The 20,984-nt window shown below is 42.5% G+C and overlaps 1 protein-coding gene across 1 annotated transcript in view; it reads right to left on the minus strand.

Annotated features, from left to right (window-relative positions):
- The window catches only part of tle2b (TLE family member 2, transcriptional corepressor b), a 75,580-nt gene that overhangs the window by 50,642 nt on the left and 3,954 nt on the right, over positions 1-20,984 (minus strand). Inside the window, 2 exon segments of the mRNA XM_018673422.2 lie at positions 12,529-12,592; positions 14,220-14,317. Of these exon segments, the coding sequence (XP_018528938.1) occupies positions 12,529-12,592; positions 14,220-14,317 (162 nt within the window).

A 20,984-nucleotide genomic window follows, 5' to 3' on the forward strand; every position in this document is an offset into this window, starting at 1 on the left:
CTGTCAACACCTTTTCTGTCTTTCATGCCAATTACCTTTCTTTCACTTTTTTAACCGTCTCTTCCTCTCTTCCCTCCCTATTACTCTCTTTTATCTCCCCTTGTTTTATCTATCTGTTCTATCATTTTCATCTCTGTCCTACACACTCTACTCTCTCGTTCTTTCTCCTTTTTGGTCATTTCTATCAATTATCTTTCTCCTTTATGTTCTCTCTATTTCATGCTCTCTCTCTCTCTCTCTATTGTCATTTTCTACTTGGCTCACTCGCTTCTCTCTCGTCCTTGTTAAGTGCCGTATCTATATTTTCTCCCTTTTCTCTTCACATCCGTGGTGAATTCTGCTCCTTTCTTTCTATTCCTGATACACACGGACACACACACAAAAAGATACACAATCTTGGAATATCTTTCACATGTAAAAAGGCACACATGCTTCACACAAGTATGCACACACCTGAAAACACACACACTCACATATATTAGAGCACTCAGTCACAAACATACTTGAGCTAGCTCTTTGTGTTTCCATGTCAGCCTCTCCTCCAGCCCTCTCAACATGAAAGACATGTGACATCCCTCTTTGTACTCCCTTTTTCTCTCCCTCTCTTTCTCCATCTCTCATCAGTCTCTCTCCTCGCCTCTCCATCATTACACCTCTCCTCAACCCTCCCCATCTTTTTAACTCAATTCCTGTCTGTCTCTCCTTATTAATTCTCCTTCCATCTCTCCCATCAGCCTCTCCACCTCTCTGTCATTACTCTCTGTTTCTCTTTTGCACTCGCTCCTCTTTCATTCCCTCCTCTCTAACATCCTCTTTTCATTTAGTGTCTCACTTTTGCCCACTACACTGACAGCTAAGTGCTAAAACCATGGCCCTAGCATTTGAATACAACCTTGCAAGAACGTAGCGCACTTTAGCAGCTCACCACTCTGGACTAAAAATGAAGCGTCTGTCTGTATATAACCAGCAGGATATTATGGACAGGAATGTAATGACGGTATGATGGGAACACTGCTCTGTAAAGCCAGAGGGAAAGCAAGCAGGTTTGGGTTAGTGACAGTAAAAGTTAAGGAGCCTTGATGCTGCCACTGTGCATTTCTGAGAGTCAGTGGACTGAGCAGCAAGGTGCTCAGTTCACTTCTGTCAAGTTTCATCGAGGTTGTTTAATTAAAAATACCGTTCACGTCAGCACATTCCACAGAACATTTTTCTTCAGCAATGTACCTTTCAGGTTAAATATAATGCAGGGCAGAAGGAAAGAGAAAACCACAAACAAATGATTTACATAGTATGTCCTGCCAACAATGGTGGAATGTCAACAAGTTTTCCAGTTTAACTGACCACATGCGTTGCTTGTCAGTAACCTGTGATATGAGCCATAGGAGAGCACCAGTGGCAGGCGTGCTGGATGTTTGTTGTCATGGGAACAATAACAAACACACGCCTAAGGTTGTGGGACGGTCATGAATAAAAGAAACAAGGCTGACTATCAGTTTCACATAAGAAACTAACAGCGGCCTCCTCAGTGAAAGTCTTATCGTTACCTGACTTCCTCCTTTGCGCCATAATTACTTCTGCCAGTAGAGGTCGCCCAACAATGAAACGTAACGATGAAGAAGAAATAAGCTTTTTTTTCATGACAACCTATAGAATGTAACTATGTGATACTTTACTAGACAGATTCCATTTTCTGCAATTTTATACTTTCACTCAACAACATTTCAGTGGAAAATATGAAACATTTTGACACTTTTTTGCTGACGATACTTGACACTACTTTTTCCACCAGCGCATAAGGATTACAAAAGGTATGAACACTGAATGCATGGATTACCTTTCAACATTTTGGGCCATATACAAGTGAAGACAAAACTTTGCAAGTTATCCCCCAAGAAGCAGGGGGTTACTCACTGCATGATGTGCAAATGCTCTTCATTGTACTGCCACTAGAGATCTTTAACACTATTGCTGGTGAGATATGAGATTGCAATAGTTTATTGGTCCTCGCAGGATCATTTCATCTATGCTGACTTCTGTGTCGTAAGGTCAGATACAGTACAGTGTCACCTTCAGGACAGCTCAGAACAATTTAGAGGGTTTTTCATTCGCCAGGATATAAACCTGAATCATTCAGCCTGAAGAAGACAAAACAGCAATTGTCAGACATAAAGGATTTGAAACACTGACATGTGACAAGAAGCTAAAAGCTGACTGAGTAGTCTGACCAAGAGCCACAAGCTACTGAGTAAGTTGCAACATCACTCAGTTACAGTGTTAGAAAAACTGCCTCAGGTAGACATTTGCTCTTTTTACTATACAACCAATTCAGATTGAACCGGTTAGGGTGTTCCTTTGAAGAGGCAGAAAAGAGAAGACTAAGTGAGTGAAATGTAGTAACAGTTGCTTTGTGGGTGTATAGGCTCGACAGCACTGAAGTGACTATTGTACTGCTTTTGCAGGCTGTACAGCACTCTAGCGACAACAGTCTATGGGAGTCTGGTCTGGAGTCTAGTGTAATAACAACTGTGCATTGTAGTCTGTGCATGTCTAGCTGCAGTTACCACAACACAGTTACAACTCATGACTTACAAATCACATTTGAACCTCACTGTATGGGCTAATTACAGTAAAGACCACTCCTACTCCTGTCGTGTTCACACTGGAGACAAACACCTCACAAACAAGTTTAGTCCTTAGACCGAAAGATAAAAAAATACATAACTGGAGACACTGTGATATTTTGTTGTGTCTGTCATCCAATAGCAACAGGTGTACTACTACAAACAGCTGCACTGTGCCTGTGGTCTTGACTGCAGCATAGTAATAACTGTGCTGTGTGCTTGGTTACAATTGCTACACCATGTGTTTTGTCTGTTGTAGTTAGTTTTTTAATAGGGTCATCCTCTCTTAGCTGCCTGCCCCCCACAACCTCCAATCACCCCACCCCACCCCCACATGCCTGCAGTCTTGCCATATATAATCCCTCTGTTGTGTCACTGAGCTCTCATTCAGCAGTCGGTGTAAGATCTCTTGTCCATGTGGGTTGTGTGTATGGTGTGTGTAGCAGATTGCGAGGTGCATGTGGTAGATGTGTATGTGTTTATGTGTATGTGAGTGTGTGTTATGTGCTAAGCCTGGGAGAGGGACTCTAAGCCAACTGGTTGATGTCGCTCACCAAGAACACCCAGCCCTGCCCACCCAGAGGGTAGAGACAGAGAAGGTTGTGTGTGTGTGTGTGTTTAATCTTTTCTCTTTTTTTAACTGAAATGTGTAGTGAGAATGCAATGTCAATGTCAAGTAAAGATGGTTTGTTGAAAGGAATGCAAGTGTTATTGGACTGCACCTTACAAAAAGCATTGTTCAAATTCCAATAAAAGATTACAAAAAAAAGGCACTCTGTGTGTGTGTATTCACACGTCACCATACATGTACATTTATTTATGTATATACACAAAGTAAGAGCTCAGTCAAGTCAAGTCAAGTCAATTTTTATTTATATAGCGCCAATTCACAACAGAAGTTATCTTGAGGCACTGTACGTATAGAGCAGGTCTATACGTGCTCTTTATCTTATAAAATTTAAAATGAGAGAGAAAGTAAATTGACCCTACTGACAAGTCTACATGAACAAATACATTATTGACTGAACTTGAACCTGAGTTGAGTAAATTACCCTCGGTAGATAATACCTAATTGAAAGTCTCTGTAAATACAGTAGTCATGTAATTTTGACCATATATGACCATAAATTTAATTAATATATTTCAGATTGGATTGGGAGTAATTAACTGGACTGAGTTCCTCTTATCATTTGTATGCTGTTCTATCTTCCACAGCTAAGACACATAAAGCTTCAAAAGACGTCTGCAAGCTTTGGCACTTTCATTTTAAAACAAGAAAACATTTTTGTCATAGGCAAAACTGTTTACTGCAAAACCTAAAGGCGTCATGCGCTTTTTAAAAACTTTAATAAGACTTATACGTGTAGCTCTATTTGTATATGTAGTTGAGGGAATAAAATCTCTGGAGCTTTAAATTGCTTCAATTTCCAGTGAAATTGAAATATATATTTTTTAAAAACACATTGTGAGTCTACATCTCATTCACTGCCATTATTATATATTGCTCTTTTTTTTGCCTGCTCTTTGGCTCGTTGTGTCAGTTCAGCAGGCGGGTTACTTTAGATAAATGAGGTTGCAGTGTAATTCTTGTTTATCTGATCGCACTGTAACGTTCCACTCCTCTGAACATGCCCCATATCTAATGTGTATCTGCCACTAATAACATACACACTGCACTATCATCATCGTGGGCAAGACAGACAAAAAGCATTCCTGCATTTCTCTCAACGGCGCTGCTCTTTCCCTCCCTCCCTCCCTCTCTCTCTCTCTCTCCTTCTCCCTTTCTTTCTGTTTCTTTCTTCCCTCACTCTCGTGTTTCCCTCCTCCTTCCCACTCTTCTGTTCTTCAGGGAGTGTTTGCTCTTTCGTTCCCCCCTCCCACCCTCAACCCCCGGGTGTTGAGAGAGTGTCAGACGACTGTGCCAGACTCTCTCTCTCTCTCTCTCTCTCTCTCTCTCTCTCTCTCTATCTCTTCTATGCATTCTGCGAAGAACGCTGGCAGACTTTAAAATGAGCTTTAGGAAGTGGGTCTAATCCAAGGTGATTTATCTAAATGGGACATTCATGTGTGTGTGGAACTCTATGCTCAAGCATGTGTGGCTTTATACCATGTCTATAGCACATTTATGTGTGTGTGTGTTTGTGTGTGTGCGGTTTACATGTGAGTGTACGCAGCTTGTGTTTACTCCTGCATGTTTTATTTGTGAGTGTGTGTGCGTCAATGTGTGTAAAACCCTTAACCAAAGCATTGTTCATCTGTGTCTCCTGGGTGAGCTTGTCTCTTTCATCTGCCCACCCACACATACTCACTTACACACACACACACACACCACCAATGTTAAAACATTTATTAGCATGCTGTGCTAACCCACATCAGAGGTTAGGTTAGCAGGCTTTGACTTCTCCATTGTGTCCTGTCAGCGGATGACGACTAAATCAGTCACGGCAGACATTCAGCCTCACTGCAGCTTCTCTTGCAGCTGGTTTCATCAGAGGGAGAGCCAGAACAACTGGATAGCACTGACCTTGAATTTGAAGGGGTTTATATCTCTAAACACATATGTACAGTGTGTGCCGTAGGGGAGACCCCCGTCTGTCTTCATGAATACTCCTGCCCTGTTTGTTTCTCCAGACAGTTCAGACAGGTTTAAGACTCTTAAAACAGACTCAATCCTTCCCTACATCTGGCCCCGCTTAAATCCCCTGGCCAACTCCCACTATCGGAGAGCGACATTTAGCTTAGCGAGGAGCAATCCCTCCTTAGATTTGGCTCTCTTCCTTCCTGCCCTCTTACATCAGTTTCATTTCTCCTTCTTTTTCTCCCATTCTTGGCATTTTTCCTTCATATCCTTCGTCTATTCAATCCCTCTCACATCTCCCTCACTGTATCATAAGTATATGCAAAGATGAACCCTTTTTGTCTTTTCTGTTTCTTTTCCTTTCTTTTCTCCTCCTCTTTGTCAGTGTCCTTGTTCAGTTTTTTTCTTTTTACCTTTTTTCTTGTCTCTCTGCCAATGCCCTTGTGCCCCCTCTCTCTCTCATATTTCTCTTTCATCTCTGTTTTGCTCACACTCTTTTCCCTTCTATCTCAGTGTCCCCATCTCTCTCTCTTCACTTCCCTTATTACTTCTATTCTCTCTCCTCATTTTTTCCCTCTCCTTTCCCTCTTCTAACCCCCCTCCCTCCCTCCCTCTTTCTCAAGCAGTCTGTGACTGTAATGTTGCTGAAGAGAACACAGTGTGTCAGCCTGAATCAGACAGATGAGCTGGGAGTGGAGTAAGAGGCTGAGAGCACCGCATTAATCCACACACACACACACACACACACACACACTTCATCTCTGCCTAAGGGGATGTACTGAACGGACGAAGCACACAGATATATATGTACATACACACCACAAACACACATACACACACACATACACACACAATGTTCCAACAAATGACCGCATGGCAGGCATGAGACAAAACACTGAAGCCATGATACAATCCTGATTCAGACTTCAAAAGACAATATTCACACAAAATAAAGCAAACACTATTGACAGCATTTTTAAGAAATTCATTTTGCAATAAAGTAAACCACTGTATATTTATCAGTGTACCAAACAAAGAGAGATTTTTGAGATTATTTGTTTCTGTGATCGACCACTGACATTTTGTCTTTTAAGGAAATGAGACAGAATAAGAGACGTGAGATAACTGAGAGGTATTTTCTAATGTTAAATCATAAAATTTTCAATTCACTTATGGTCTTGATACACAATTAACACCCTCTACAGGATACTCAGAATAGATCTTTGTAAAAGTAAAGTTAAATGAAACGTAAAACAATCAAGACAACCACAAAGCAACAGCAGAAAGTCCTGTGTTATAGTCACTGATGGCAAGCTTAGGTTAGTTTAGTCAACTGTCACATTCATGGATCAGTTTAACACATTGAACAGGCAGGTAAAGGCCTGCAACTGCATGAATATCAAATATCCAATAAACATAATGAGTGTAAGCAAGCCTTACCGTGGCATTATTGTCTACTAAGACAGTCACTTCACACAAATCTAGTACAAAAATGAACAAAACCAACACTAATATTGTTCAAATTAATTCAAACACAACCCATGTTACCTAAGGAGTTTTATAATAGACATTGTTCAGTTCATTTGTTCTGCCTCTGCTGTCTCACTTGAATCCCCAGACCTCTGCATCACAGCTCATATCTCTGATTTATTCAGAGACTTAAAGTGAAATGAAATGGAAATTCAGTCTGATTATCAGGATACGAACAGGTGACTTCTTTGACTTTTTTTGTTGTGGTAATGCTGCCTTAAGGCAGTAGTACTTCCAAAAAGCGGCAAACAGCCGTTACTTTCAAGCCCACAATGCTCCCACACATTATTTCTCAGATGGTTTGGTGTCACAATTATTCATTCATTGCTTGATGCACTGTAAATTTCAAATGGTCAGATCTATATAGCTTCAACAGTGGCTCAAATTTCATATTCAAATTAACAGCCCTGTTGTTCGCCCTCTCCCTACATAGGAGGGAAAATATGGTCATAAAATATGCAATTTAATATCACATTTCACCCCACTATTATTTTGCATGCAACAATATTTTGTGTCTTGCTGACAGCATGGCCGTTCATTAACACCAGACCCCTGCAGAGCCTCTGTACCTCACTTTAACACACGCACACACACAATACAGCAATAGAGGGGCCACCTAATGTGATTCCTGACTGTGAGCTGTCACCCTCCAATAGACATGTCTTTTTTATACTTTATATTAAAGGGGCTGGGCAGTCCACTCCCCCGCAAGAGTTTTGGAAGTGTTTGACAGAGGATTGAGAGGAGGGCTGCAGAACCGTCAAGACACTGGAAAACAAAAGGTTTCTGAAGGTATTAAACCCTGGGAAAAAATAGAAAACCAGAGCAGCAATTGAACTACATCATATATTTGACTGTAAAACCTTCACTTTTAGGACCACAAGCAAGGTTTTCCCATTTTAGGCTAGCAAGTCATACAAAGTCCACTACATATAGGTAGTGGGGAAAGGAGGGAGAGAATAGAGAGAATGACACAAAGGTCTGTTTGAATTAAAATGGTGACTTTGGGAGATTTTATGATGCAAGACAACTATTTTATCTTCCCTTCGTTCACATTCCAATGAGTCTCCCCTGCTTGTGTTTCTGCAAGACTCAACCTCAGGCCAGCAGGGGTGAATACAGCCCTCGAGGCGGGAGTCTTATACTTGCACTTTGTGTGAGAATGTGGCCGACACGTCTACGCCCCCTGATTAGCCGGGGCCACAATGCAACCTTATTTAAAAATACGCAGTGGAATTCCAGGAGAGCAGTGAAATCTGAGAACCATGAATTATAAATACAACAGCCAGAGAAAAGCAAGACGCCCACAGACACTCGCAATGTGTGTGACTTGATGTTTGTGTGTGTTTGCAGCCACCACTGAAGTTACACATTGCCAGTGTCTCTTCTACACATACAAAGAAATGAGCCAGTCTACTAGAGCAGCCAACATAAAACATATACTCCATCCAAAAAGCTAAAGAGAGTGGGTCTGCCAAACATACAAATACACTATATCCAAACCTGGCTCTGCTGTTTTACTGCAGCAACACTCCACAGACAGGAGCAATTTGAGAGGGTTATGGCATCATTTCTGCAAGCGTGAAAAGTGTAAAACCTACCCATTGCCAGCTATAGAATTAAAGTAGTAAATGTGAGGAAAAACAAACTTCCTGACTTTGAAAAGTTTCATGCCATAAGGAGATTTGTAGCAGCAGAGTAAAACTAACACCTTCTGTTAAAACACGGTGGCTAGTAGAAAAGTACAGCTCTCCAGCAAATACAATATCACTGCAGTAATTGGCTCACTTCAGCTTTTGCTCTTTATTTTGTTAGTGTCACAGCCTCTTTAATAGTTCAATATAGTCTGGACATTTGCAGGCTTACTATTAATGATTAGCTAACATTAATATCACTAATTACTAATAACTATTACTAATTATTACTAATATGAAAAAATGGGACACATCAATAACTAAATTTCTCAGGCACATAGAACTGATAAAACTTAATAACAGAATGAAAATTGTGATCAAATAATACATTTTCAAATTATATTCCTTTAACCACCTGTACTGTGCCGTACTGTAGGAGGCAAGTTATCTTTAGAATGGCCGATGATCACACAGTGACAACATTGGCACAGAATCTACACAAACTCAAACTTAGCGTAAAGAAAACAGAAAGCGCCAAATGCAACAAGTCCTCCAAATTAAATGACTACACACACTGTTTGTGACTGCTGTCCAGAGTGACATTTGAAAGGGGGTTCTTATCTGATGCTCCTGTTGGCAGGATGACATCCTCTGTCACTGTCCTCCAATACCGTTCCAAACCACCTTTGTAAAAATAAAACTGATCTGACAAAGCTGTAGTTATGGTTTGGTTAGGTAACGACACAAAAACGGCTAGGTCAGGGTTGGGGAAAGACTGTGGTTTGAGTTAAAATAACTACTTGGTTAAGGTTAGGGAACAATTGTGGTCATTGTTAAAACCACCCTGACTTCCCTCACTATGCAGATTTTGAGGGCTCTGTAACAACTTCACACCACTTCCTCCTGATGGCCCGATGGAGGTCACTTTGAGGAGCATGTCCAAACAACCGCCTCCCCAAATAAAACAACTAAACACTTAAGCAAAACTCAAACATTGCCACCTTTCAGAGAAAAAATGCTTAATTGTCACGTCTGTTGAAAGTTCACAAAAAATTCCACAGGCACCAGTCGTGTACAACCCTGCATAACCATCTCCCTACTTTCCAGCCCCTCACCCTAGTATTTAAAGAGCTTAAAACTGATGAATAGTAAAGGCAGGAGCAGTGCAGCGTGGTGAGCAGAGACCCAGCCTGTGGAAACAGGCCTCAGTATGGATGACAGGCCTAACGAGCTAAATATAGCCTTCTGGGTTATCTCCTCTGTGGGCGCAGCGAGTCCGTTGTTGCTTCACATTATTTACGTGTCTGTGCGTGCACCCTCTCTCTCTTTTTCTCTCTATCTCTCCTTTTTTCATTTCACGCCCCCCCACACAAACACATCACTATCTCTTTCTCTTGCACTCTATGATGCATACTCTTTTTTTCCTCTTCTCTCTCTCTCTCCATTTCGTCCCTTCACAGCCTCTTTTTTCTCCCAACCTCCATCTCTCTCCTCTCTGCAATTCTGTCCCCTGGTGCATCTCTTTCTCATTCCTTTTCAGCATTTTTCTCTCTTTCTCTCTTTCCCTCTGTATCTCTCTCCTGCCTCTATCACTCTCTCCCTCTCCTCTTTTATTCTCTTTATCTCTGCCTCCCTTTGTATCCCTCCCTCCCTCCCTCCCACAGCAGCTCCCTGTTTTTTTCGTCTGACACACTCTGAGCCTTTTTTCCTCTCAAGCTATCTTTCCCTTTGAGCCTCTCTTTCACTCCCCTCCCTCTCATTTTCTCTCCCTCCCTCCCTCTCTCTCATTTCTGAACTATGCCTATGAAGTAGCATAGCACTGTGTTAGCCATGCACCACGCCACAGTGAGCCCCAGTTCAAATAATGTAGCCTGGAGTGCTAAGCGTCTGCCACGCTAACCTATATGGGTATGTCATCGTACCTCCTGCCATAGTGAAATGTTAAAGCCCAGTGTTGAACTTACACATATAGCAGAGGACACTCGCATGCTACACCCCCGTCCCCACCCCCCCTCCTTAGTTTACCAATGGCACAACGGTCACAAAGGCCATGACATTTAATATGCACAAAGTTCGATCAAATGTCATCTGTTGCCCCTGTCTATGGAAAGACAAAGAGCTGCATCTATGTTGGCACACCACCACTCCTTTTGTATCAGCTCGGGTGGTGAGGCTTTGCAGTGGGGAAGGTGGGTGTTTGTCTGGGCTATTTGCTCCACACAGTAATTCTGTGAAACCACAGCTAAAACGGGGAGTGCCTGAGATTAGGGAAGTGGGTGTTTTTGAGAAGTCTGTGGTTTTCTGAGATTTTTTTTCTTTGTGTGTGTTCTGCATGGTGCCATATTTATATGCACAACATGTATCTTCTTGTTTTTTTTTTTCTCCCACTTTGAGAAGTAATGGTGAAGTAACAGTGAGGAAATGAGGTCAGTTTCACAAATCTTTTTATAAAGCACCAGTTGAGGGTTTGTGTGTGGGTAGTTTAGTATCATCAGCAAAACGGCAACAAGTTTTTGGTTGTGCAATTGTACAAATCTGACATGGTGCATAACTTTTAACTTTAAAGCAAGACTATGTAACTTTTAATAACTTTTTGTTGTGTGTTTTACTTGTGATGTCAGTTACACACAGAGAGCAAGGTTTGTTAGCTAACGTTAGCCACCATACGTAAATGACACCAAACCAAGTAAGACCATGGCAGCAAAACTCCAGAGTGTAGTAAACTGAACAAGAGTTGGTTTTATTGCATATGAATTCACTTTTTCATTTGTAAAAGAAAAATGCTTTGTTTTTTTCTTTAACGAATGCTGGTCAACCGCTCCGCTGATGGACTGTGTTTTCATTATGTCATTAGTCCTACAAAATACCTTTTATAAAGTGGTGATATGCTACAGCCATATCCAACAGTTAGTTTCATTACATAGATATCCTATTTGGAGAAATAGTCCTGTGATATTTTGGCTGGTTTTGACTTTATTCGGCAACTTATCAGTTATAACAAGAAATAGAATTAGGAAAAGCTGGAGTCAGAGAAATAAAGATCTGCAATGGAAGGTCAAGGACAAAAGAACAAGGATGTGTGTGTGTGTGTGTGTGTGTGTGTGTGTGTGTGTGTGTGTGTGTGTGTGTAAGCAGATGAATGAATGTGTATATTATGTATCTCCAGAGTGTTTGTGTGGTTTTTTTTTTATCTGTTTATCTCCTGCCTGTCTGTCTGTGTGCTTCTATATCCATTTGTCTGTCTGCCAGTTAAACTGTCTGTCCGCTCACTCTTCTCTCACACTCTCTCACAGTCTATTTGTCAGTCTATCTGCCTGTCTGGTTCTTTCTCTTTCTGTCTATCCATCCGTGTGTCTATCTAGCTTATGGCCCTGATCCTGCCTGCTCTCCCAGGTTTATGAAATGCGAGCAGCTTAGCAGATGGTGCATATCGTATTCTGGTCGGCTCTGTGTGGGTTTTGTACCACAGACGAAGGCTTACGATACATGTGAGCCTTTAGTCGCGCAGACACACTGACACACAGAGGGAGCACAGGCTGTTAGTGCACGAGAGAAAACACTGAGAGAGGAAGAAGCGACAGAGAAACAGACTGAGAAAGATAGAGGGTCTGAGGGAGGAAAAAAAACACAGGGAGGGCTGTGGAAAGACAAAGTGTGAATCCAAGAGAGGTATGAGAGAGCAAGATAAACAGTGAGGGAAAAACGAATGATACATCCCTACTGATTTGGTTAAGGTTTGTACAACTACCTCTGCAGATCACAAGTTTTTCATAGTAAATAATGAACAGATATTAAAGATATTGTTAAACTTTCTGTGAGATGTACACTGTGTTTGCATTATTGCATTATTTTTCAACATATAAACAACTCATTAATGTAAATGAAATGAGAAAATAACTTAATAACAAACAGAAGTGATGGAAAGAGGGAGAAAGGCCAAGAGGAAAACAGGGGGAACAACAGAGAAGTGAAGAGACAAACAGTTTTTACTCCTGAATGACATAAACACTAAACAAAATCAATCCAGCTGATCAAAAGCACAGATACAGCTCCCCTGATTGCAATTCCTACGCAGGAGCCCATCAGACTCCTTTTCAGAGTTTGAGTGGCCCAGTCAGTTTAACAAATCACAGCACAGTTCTGGTAAAGGTCTGATTGGACTCACCATGATGTAGTGCCTCTGCATCTCAGTCTTCTCACTGGCCAGCTTCTCACACTCCAGCTTCAGGCTGTACAAGGACGAAAAAGGACACACACATACGGATTAAATGCTTTATTTGCATCCAGTGAAATGAATTATAATTTTCACAGGACTTAGACATTGCAGAGGTCAAACACAGTTTAAGGCCGTGTAAGGATAATAAAAAAGTTATTTTCAGCCATACGGTCGGGCTACCTATTACTGCTGAAAGTGACACTGAAAAATATCACATTCATGGCAGCAACAGTACAGCCGGGTGTGTCTCATTCTCTACTGCGATTCATCACACCTACTGTACATGCGTGTAGGAGGGTGTCTGGTTGGGCGCGTCATGTGTTCATCAGCGTGTGTATAGAGCTCTGCTACCGAGCCCAGTAAAGTGTTTCAGGTCAGTTTGAGCCTTTTTTTTTTAGGTTGTGCTTTAGTCTCTGGTCAGGTTCAGGTTTTGTTATTTTCAAATGTGTTTCAAATGCACTGCATTAGTCAATAATGAATGAAATAAAGCAAAAAAATGTGCAAATGTAAGCTTCTTAAAATCTTTCAGTTATTCAGGGAAGGCTTCACTGAACCTACATTATTAATATGTATCTGTTCTGGACTGTTTTAACTGTTGAGCTCAGGTGGGAACGAGTTTAGCAGACACTTTATCAGGCCAACATTCAGAAAAGGTAAGGCTAAATCAGAGCTTTTACTGTCATGAAATGCTATGGTGTCATGCTGAAATTTGGCTGCAATTTGTGTAGTTGTACTTGACACTAATCACACAAGTATTCATGATGAACATGAAAAGATATTTGCTGCAGTTTGTATCTTTGTGTGTGCCTCCGTGTGTGTTACTGAAACCAACCAGTCCGATGCCTAGACGTTAAGTAATGTTGCTGTGTCACAGCAGGCTGTGCAGCATGCCCACTGAGCAAGAGGTTGGATGTTTTAACCTACGATGGTTTATCTCTCTTAGCCAAGGTCACCTCTGGTCAGCCATATGATAATGTGACCATCAGTGACCTCCAGCTGTAGAAAATAACAAAAAGGACCTGCAGCATTGCATTACATTCTGTTGATATTTTTGGAAAATATAAGTGAGGAGCAATTAGTAGAGGTATTTGTTTAATTTTATTAAAATTCCAGGAGAGAGTGGACATCTCTGTACTAAAAAAGACACTGAATGGAAAAGGGGCTCATAACTATGATCCTATATTGATATCCCTAATTACTATAAATATATAACTATTACAAAAGAAGGTTCTGTAAAGATTTAGCCAAAGATGTTGAGTTAGAGAAGTGTGTAAAGCTTTGAGACTGAATTATGTATGAAGGACTGCAACACATTCAACGTAGTAATAAAGATTAAAGGACAGCACTTGCATGCTGTCATATTATCTTTATTGGTTCATATATTTAAAGATTCAACACCCACTTCTACTGAACTGAACTATAATGTGCTGTTTTAACAATTATAACATTTAGAGTGGAGAATACATTGTATTAAAAGTTTGGAAGTTTGAATATACGATCCATACCATGTTCTTCTTGATTAGAAACTACTGTATAATGACTATTCATGAAGTGACTTTACAGTTAGAAATACAATGCTGATATTTGTGTGCATGCATGTCAGTGCATGTCTTGTGTGCAATGTAATACTGTGTGTGTACCTGTGATACTGAGCCTGGAGGAACTGGAATTCCTCCTTGATACGGTCCAGAGTTTCCAGGACTGTGAACTTGAAAGACTGGCCAGGCTGTAAGGGGACCTGCACAGGAAGAGGAGAAAAAAAAAGAGAGAAAGAAAGGATGAAAAACTGACTCTGAGGTGCCTTGTGTGCATTATGTCTGTATCATTCACCTGCATGAGTGTGTGTGCATGCAAGCATGTGTGCATGTGTGTCAGAGAGCAAGTCGGGGGGGAGCCAAGATGAAAGTGAGAGGGAAGGTCACTTCCCCTTCCCACACATCATAAAGCCTTGTCCTCTCTCTGTTCTCCTCCTCCTCTAATGACTCTGCCTCCTTCCCTCCACTGCCCCCATCCTTTCTTCCTCTCTCTCTCTGCCTCTCCCTCTCTTCCACATTAGCATCCTCTTCACCCTGCCAGGTTGCTAATGTATTCCAGCCTACAAAGAGCTGAGAAGGGAGGAAACGTCAAATGAATAACTTATAGTGAATCACGGCACCGTCTCTCACCTGCTAAAAGCTAAAGAAGGCCCAACAAAACAAGCACCTCCCAGGGGCCCCCCACCACCTCCCCCAGCCCTCCATGTCTGTCTAAAGCGCTCTCGACAGCGGCCCTCCTCCTCCATAATCTTCATGAAGTTTGAGAAACAAGGGTGCCGTGGATGTTTTTTGATGCTGTAGTTGTTTATGTTTCGCAGTGTGGCTAGGGTAAGCAGATATTATTTGTGTGTGTGTGCAGATTCTCAGAGGAGACTATACCATCTTTTTTGCATTCTTCTTCTTCCTTTCTCTCCCTGTTTGGATTGGCTAATTTTCCCCTGCACTGTGGGACTCCCGCTGTTAGCCTGAGGAGGATGCAGACAGCCAGGTGTCTCTGCCATTTCAACTTCTTATCACCTGTCAGTGAGCAGTCTCACCAGGAGCGTATTGAGGTTCACACTATCCCGCCTAGATGCCACTTCCCCCTGCACAAGCGCCCCTGATGCTGAGTTGCTAGCACAGACACAAGGGCAACTCATTGACTTCCACCCTGCAAATACAGCCCTCTGTGCTGATGGGGCACATAGCAGCACAGATCCCTGCAGTTGTTGGGGAGTGATTCCCCCTCTGTGCCATCCAGCCCCCACCCCCCAGCCCTCTATTTAAAAAGTGATGCAGCAAGCAACCTTATTCAAGTTTCCTGATGTTATATTACATGATTTTTGGCTACTGTGGCCCTTAAAAGTAAGTATGATTTGGTGCTGACAAACAGCAAAGCTTAGCCTTGATATGAGCTAAGATAAAGTTCCTCAAATAAAGAAAGATATATTTTAGTTAGTTTTCTTGCCACAGATGATACTGTAGACCCTTAATTATGTACCTTAAATGGCAAAACATATGGAGTGTTTTTTTGTTTTTTTTTAGTAATTTAACTACCAAAGGAAGCTTAAAAAAAATCTGTCCATCCGCTCCTTTATTCATCTGTTCAGATCTCCATCCATCTATTCATCCATCCAAACTGAGCGGCATGGTGCAGCTGGGTGGCTATCGGCCCGCAGCTATGGCTAAAAGATTGGCGGTTTCAGTGGCGGGGCTTCATTAGTCTAGACAAGCACAATTCAATTAGATTTCAATTAGTCCGACGGTGGAGGTCAGAGACGCGGTGGGTTCCCCAGTAATTAATCCGCGGAGCTGAGCTGAGCTGAGCTAAACTGAGCTGAGGCAGGCGTAGCGGGGACATCTAGATGGCTGGATGGGCACAACACACACAAACCCTCCGGGTGTGTGTATGTGTGTTTGTGTGTGTGTGTGTGTGTGTGGGGGGGGGGGAGTGGTGGAGGGGGAGGGTGGGATAGATGGGGGGGGTGTCTGCCAACAGATCCCCACTGACCTTGATTCACACCACACACACTCAGTGGGGGGGGGGGGGGTAGATAGTGATCTGGCACACGCAGATACACACACGTAGCCATGAGCACACTGAAAAGCACACAAACAAACAAGCACGCACCACCGGACATGGAGATTCACTCCGTAAGTACACGCACAGAACACACAAGCCGACAGTGGGAGGGACCGTAGGGATGGAGGGATGGGCTGACAAAGAAAAAAAAAGGCAGAAGAGAGATAGATACTCATCTGACAGACAGAGGGATGGATGGTCTGGAAGATGGAGGGAGTGATAGACCAGTCTGACATTCTTACAGAGGAATGAAAGAACGAGCAGGGACAGATGATGAAAGAGCGGTGTTGCTGCTGACTGAGAGAGATAGCCAACCATTCATCCACCTGACACCAAGAGGATGGGAGGAAGACGAAGAGGGAGAGAGAGTCATGCTGTCTTTGCTGTAGTCAACACAGCCTAGCTGCTCTACCCTGTGCACTGTCCATCGGTCTGTGGCAACGCTGCTCCCACCATCTGCTGCCATGAACACAGACACATACTCATGCGAATGCACACAAACAAAGTGCTGCTGGCAGGTTACATCAGCAGTACTAAGTCATATAACAAAGCCCATAGTCACAGATCAGGATTATACAAGAGATGTGACAAACGTTGGTGTCAGCATGGCATCCTCTGCAGTGTGCTGATGAGAGAGATCTGAATTTCTACCTTTCATCTGTTGGACAAAAACTCCAAAATGCCTTTCTTTTGATTTGCCAGTTGCACCTTTTTGAACAGGTTTCATGGACCCTGGAGCAATAAAACTTCTGATGAGCAAAGAGGAAATGAAAAATACAAAAAAAATTTAAGTTATAAGGTCCTCCAGCAAAAGGAGAAATATTTCCTGCCTGTGCTGAGCACTGCCTGTCAGGATGAAGAGACTAGTAAGGGAAGCTGGAGTCAAATTAGTTCAGGCTTTTTAGTGGTAATAGGAGACCTGGTGTCTTGCTCAAGGACACTTCAGCAGGTAAGAGTAAAACTGAGCTATAAATTGTCTAAGGGGATAAGTGTGCATCCTTCTGCAATGTTTACAAAGATGGAGGCATCAGCAAGTCACACCGTATGTACACCAGAATAAACATTTGTTGTTGGAGTGTGTGTGTGTGTGTGTGTGTGAGTGTTTGGTCTCTCCTGTATTGTGACAGATGGCAGCCCAGACTGTTAGGGGTCCAATAGCGCGTCACGAAGGGCCAAAAACAGCCTACCGCCTCCTGTGTTTTCATGTGTGTTTATGTGTATATGTGTGTGTGCATGTGTGCAGTCAGCATAGGGGATCCTGAAACCCAAAACTGATCCGGTTAATCTAGGAGGTGGAGGTGGAGGAGAGGGGATGATGGGAGGGACGGGCCACTTGTGCACAAACACATCCGTGCGCACGCGCACACGCACCCACACACACGTATACACCATGTGGGACAGCAGTCAATCACAATTTGGAGGAGCTGGCACGGGCAAGCAGAGAATTAGGAAGGATTATCTACGGGGTGGGGAGGGAGGGGAGGAGAGGGGATGGGAGGGGAGGAGTGGCGTGTGAAGCCTATTTCACTGTATCACATAACAGAACGAAGGTGGGACCCAGTGGCTGTAACCATCACCTGTCTGTCAATGTCTGTTTAACTGTCTGTCTGTCTGTCAAGAGCCTGTCTGTAAGACTTGATTAACTAGCAGTAAAAAGTGATAACGTGCAAGCGTGTTTGATGAAACAACACTCCATATCAGCCAACCTGAAGGCCGCAATCAGTGGCATGAAGAACAGAATATGTAGATTTTAAATCATGTTTAAGCATCACATTTAAAGGCAACCAGTGAGTTTTATTTTCACTTTCTGTCTGAATATTAAGTCAGTCTGATTTTGTGCGTCTCTGTTCCTCTGTTCAAGCAGCTGCCTGTTTTTCCACCAGTGGCAGCGACTGCATGAGAGAGAGACAACAACTGCAAAACAGATGCAGGTCTGGGAGTGATTGGGAAAGAAATGATTCTATCTGTCTGCTTGTCTTCTCCGTCTATCCGTTTAGCCCCTGGCACACTTTCTACCAGCACACGAGTATTCGCACGGTATAAGCAGGCATGCCTATGCATGGATGCATTCATTCAAACAAAACACCCACAAACAAAACATTTTCTCTTTCTTGTGTCCTCTCCCTTTCGCCTCTCTGTCATTCCTCCCTCCTTTTTCTCTACTTTTGTTCTTTACTTCTCCTTCTTACCGCCTTTGTTCTTCCCTTCTCCTGTGTGTGTCTGACACAAGCAGAGACACACTTAGATAGCACATGAAATAATAATTGGCTGGTGAAATATTTAGGAAAAAGTCATATGAATAGATGAGAAATACCAAGTGTGGCAGAGGAGTGTCTGTGCCCCTTGTGTACATGTCAGTGTGTGTGTGTGTGTGTGTGTGTCTACTAATGTGAGTAGCAATGAACTATAAGCAGCAGCTCATGGGTTTGGATTAGGTGTGAAAGAAAAGACTGAAAATAAGCAGCTGGGAGGAACAGAAATCTAACTTACAACCTTAATTTCTTCCTTTTTCTATCTGTCATGCACAGTTTTTCCTGCACTTTGTCACACCCCCCCTTCTTTTGGCAGACCACTCAAAGGTCTTGATAACTTAGTGAGCTCCACTCTGTCAGCCCAAAAGCAGAAATTCAGTCAGACAGTTAGAGTTAGTGGTCTTCTCATTGTGCTAAGAACCTGTGAACACTGAGTTGTTCTGCCAGCCAGTCAGTCAGTTTGACAGTCAATTAACAAGCCAACAGTCAGACAGACAGTCCACTGGTTAACCAGTCAGTAAGCAGTCAGTCAATCAGAGAGCTATTCAGTTAATACTGCAGCTCACCAGTCAGCCACTAAGCCCGCGGTGGATTACAAATCAGGGGAAGATTGGCAGCCAAAAGAGTCTCTGGACTCCATCCAAGCCTCGCTCTGATCATTTCTTTTAATGACAAAGAAAAGAACACAGAACACAGGATTTGGGGATAGAAAATGGCCTGTTTTTTTAATCAGAGAGCAGACTTAATCTCAGTGGCTGCTGATGTCTGAGTAGAAGTTGTTGGCTGCTTGCAGGACTTTTTGCTTGTTCTGTGGGTCGTCTCGCTGCAGCTGTATTGTTGTTACTTGACTTTTTGCCATTTCGCGGGGTTGCCTTTGAAATGCAGAATGAAATTAAATGTAAACAAGACGAGGACAAAGGAAAGGAGGGGAGAATGTCATCTGCGGGAGGTGACAGCAATCCACTGCGCTGTTTACCGTACACGGCTTTCATTAAAGCCATAAATGTTGGGGAAAAACAAACTGCCAGACACAGCCGGATGCCAAGAAAACAGACAGGTCCACTTTGTGCAAAAGTAAACAGCACACAGTCGCATGTCCAGACAACTCTACATAGACACCAGGAGGCACACACACAGAGTTTAAGTAGCTAAGTATGTCCTGCCACTGCAACTACAAAATTAACTCACAAATTCCATCTCGTGCACATAAAAAGAAATCTTTAAAACACACAAACACACTTACAGTGGCTCTGCCCTCATTAATTGAGCATATGTGATTTCTGTGGCCACATATTTGGCATTAGTTTGTTTACTTGGCCATAAAAATAAAGTGTTACCCTCTTCAGGGCCAGAGGAGAAGGAAGCCCACTGCACACACGCACACAAACACACACACAGATGGTTATACATTTTGGTTGCAATGATTTTCCAGTACCACACAGTACCACACACACAGGCACGCTTGCTTCTTTGACAAACATATATTTCAAAAGCAGAAAGTGACTGAATGGTTCATGGGGAGTTTAATAATAATGATCAGAGCAGATCTGATCAGGTATCCACAGCATTGTTTTTAATTCAGTATTGTTGAAACTCTAGAACAACATTCAACTTTTGCAGCAACTAAACTAAACTGGAGCCAAGTTAAACTTTCCCTCTCATTCTCTCTCGCACTCACTCTCTCTCTTATTGTACGGTTGCTGAATAAACTGTCTGATCTTTGACCTCTAGACTATAGCCACCACAACTCCTAGAGTTTTGTAGTACAAACACACACACACATACAACAAAAGCGTATACACAGCCAAACCTTTCCAGATTCTGCAGCTTTAAGTGAACGTACACAGAAGAGAAACCTGCATATATGAGAGAGGAGGTGTGCTTGTTTCTGAGGGTGTTTGCACTTACATGTGTATATATTTATGTATTTAAAGTGATGTAAAATACCTACATGTGTTCATGTGAGAGCTGCAGTTACAGACATCTTCCTTAACCATGAAAACACACAGTAAATCCTCCCTCTCACTCTCTCTCTCTCTCACACACAAACACACACACTGGGGTGTGGTAGCCAATCGAGAGCATGTACATTCACAGCAACAGTCGAGGTCGGACTGGGACATTATTTATTGTTATTGTTGTTGGCACACAGTACACACTCACACATATGCACACCAACCACCACTGCTCTCCTTTCCCCCTCTTCTCCCAGATCCTAACACACACACACACTTTAATAGCTGCACGCACACATGCACAAGCACTTTTACAGGAACACAAGGACAAATACAGACACGTACATGGTGCACACACACCAATACATACATATACTTACACACAAATACAGTTAATACTCAACAGCTAATGCGCACAAAAAACCAAAATCGCACAAACACCTCAAATAGAAGACAGTGCACGTGCATGTGCACACACGTTTCCACACATCTAACAAACAAGGCAACGTGCACTGTTCATACAAAAATCTATACACTCACAAAGCACTAAAGGGACAAGGACACATAAAAAGAAATCACACACACATAGTAAATACACACA

The sequence above is a fragment of the Lates calcarifer genome, linkage group LG17 (genome assembly GCF_001640805.2).
Source record: "Lates calcarifer isolate ASB-BC8 linkage group LG17, TLL_Latcal_v3, whole genome shotgun sequence".
Taxonomy (NCBI): Eukaryota; Metazoa; Chordata; class Actinopteri; family Centropomidae; genus Lates; species Lates calcarifer.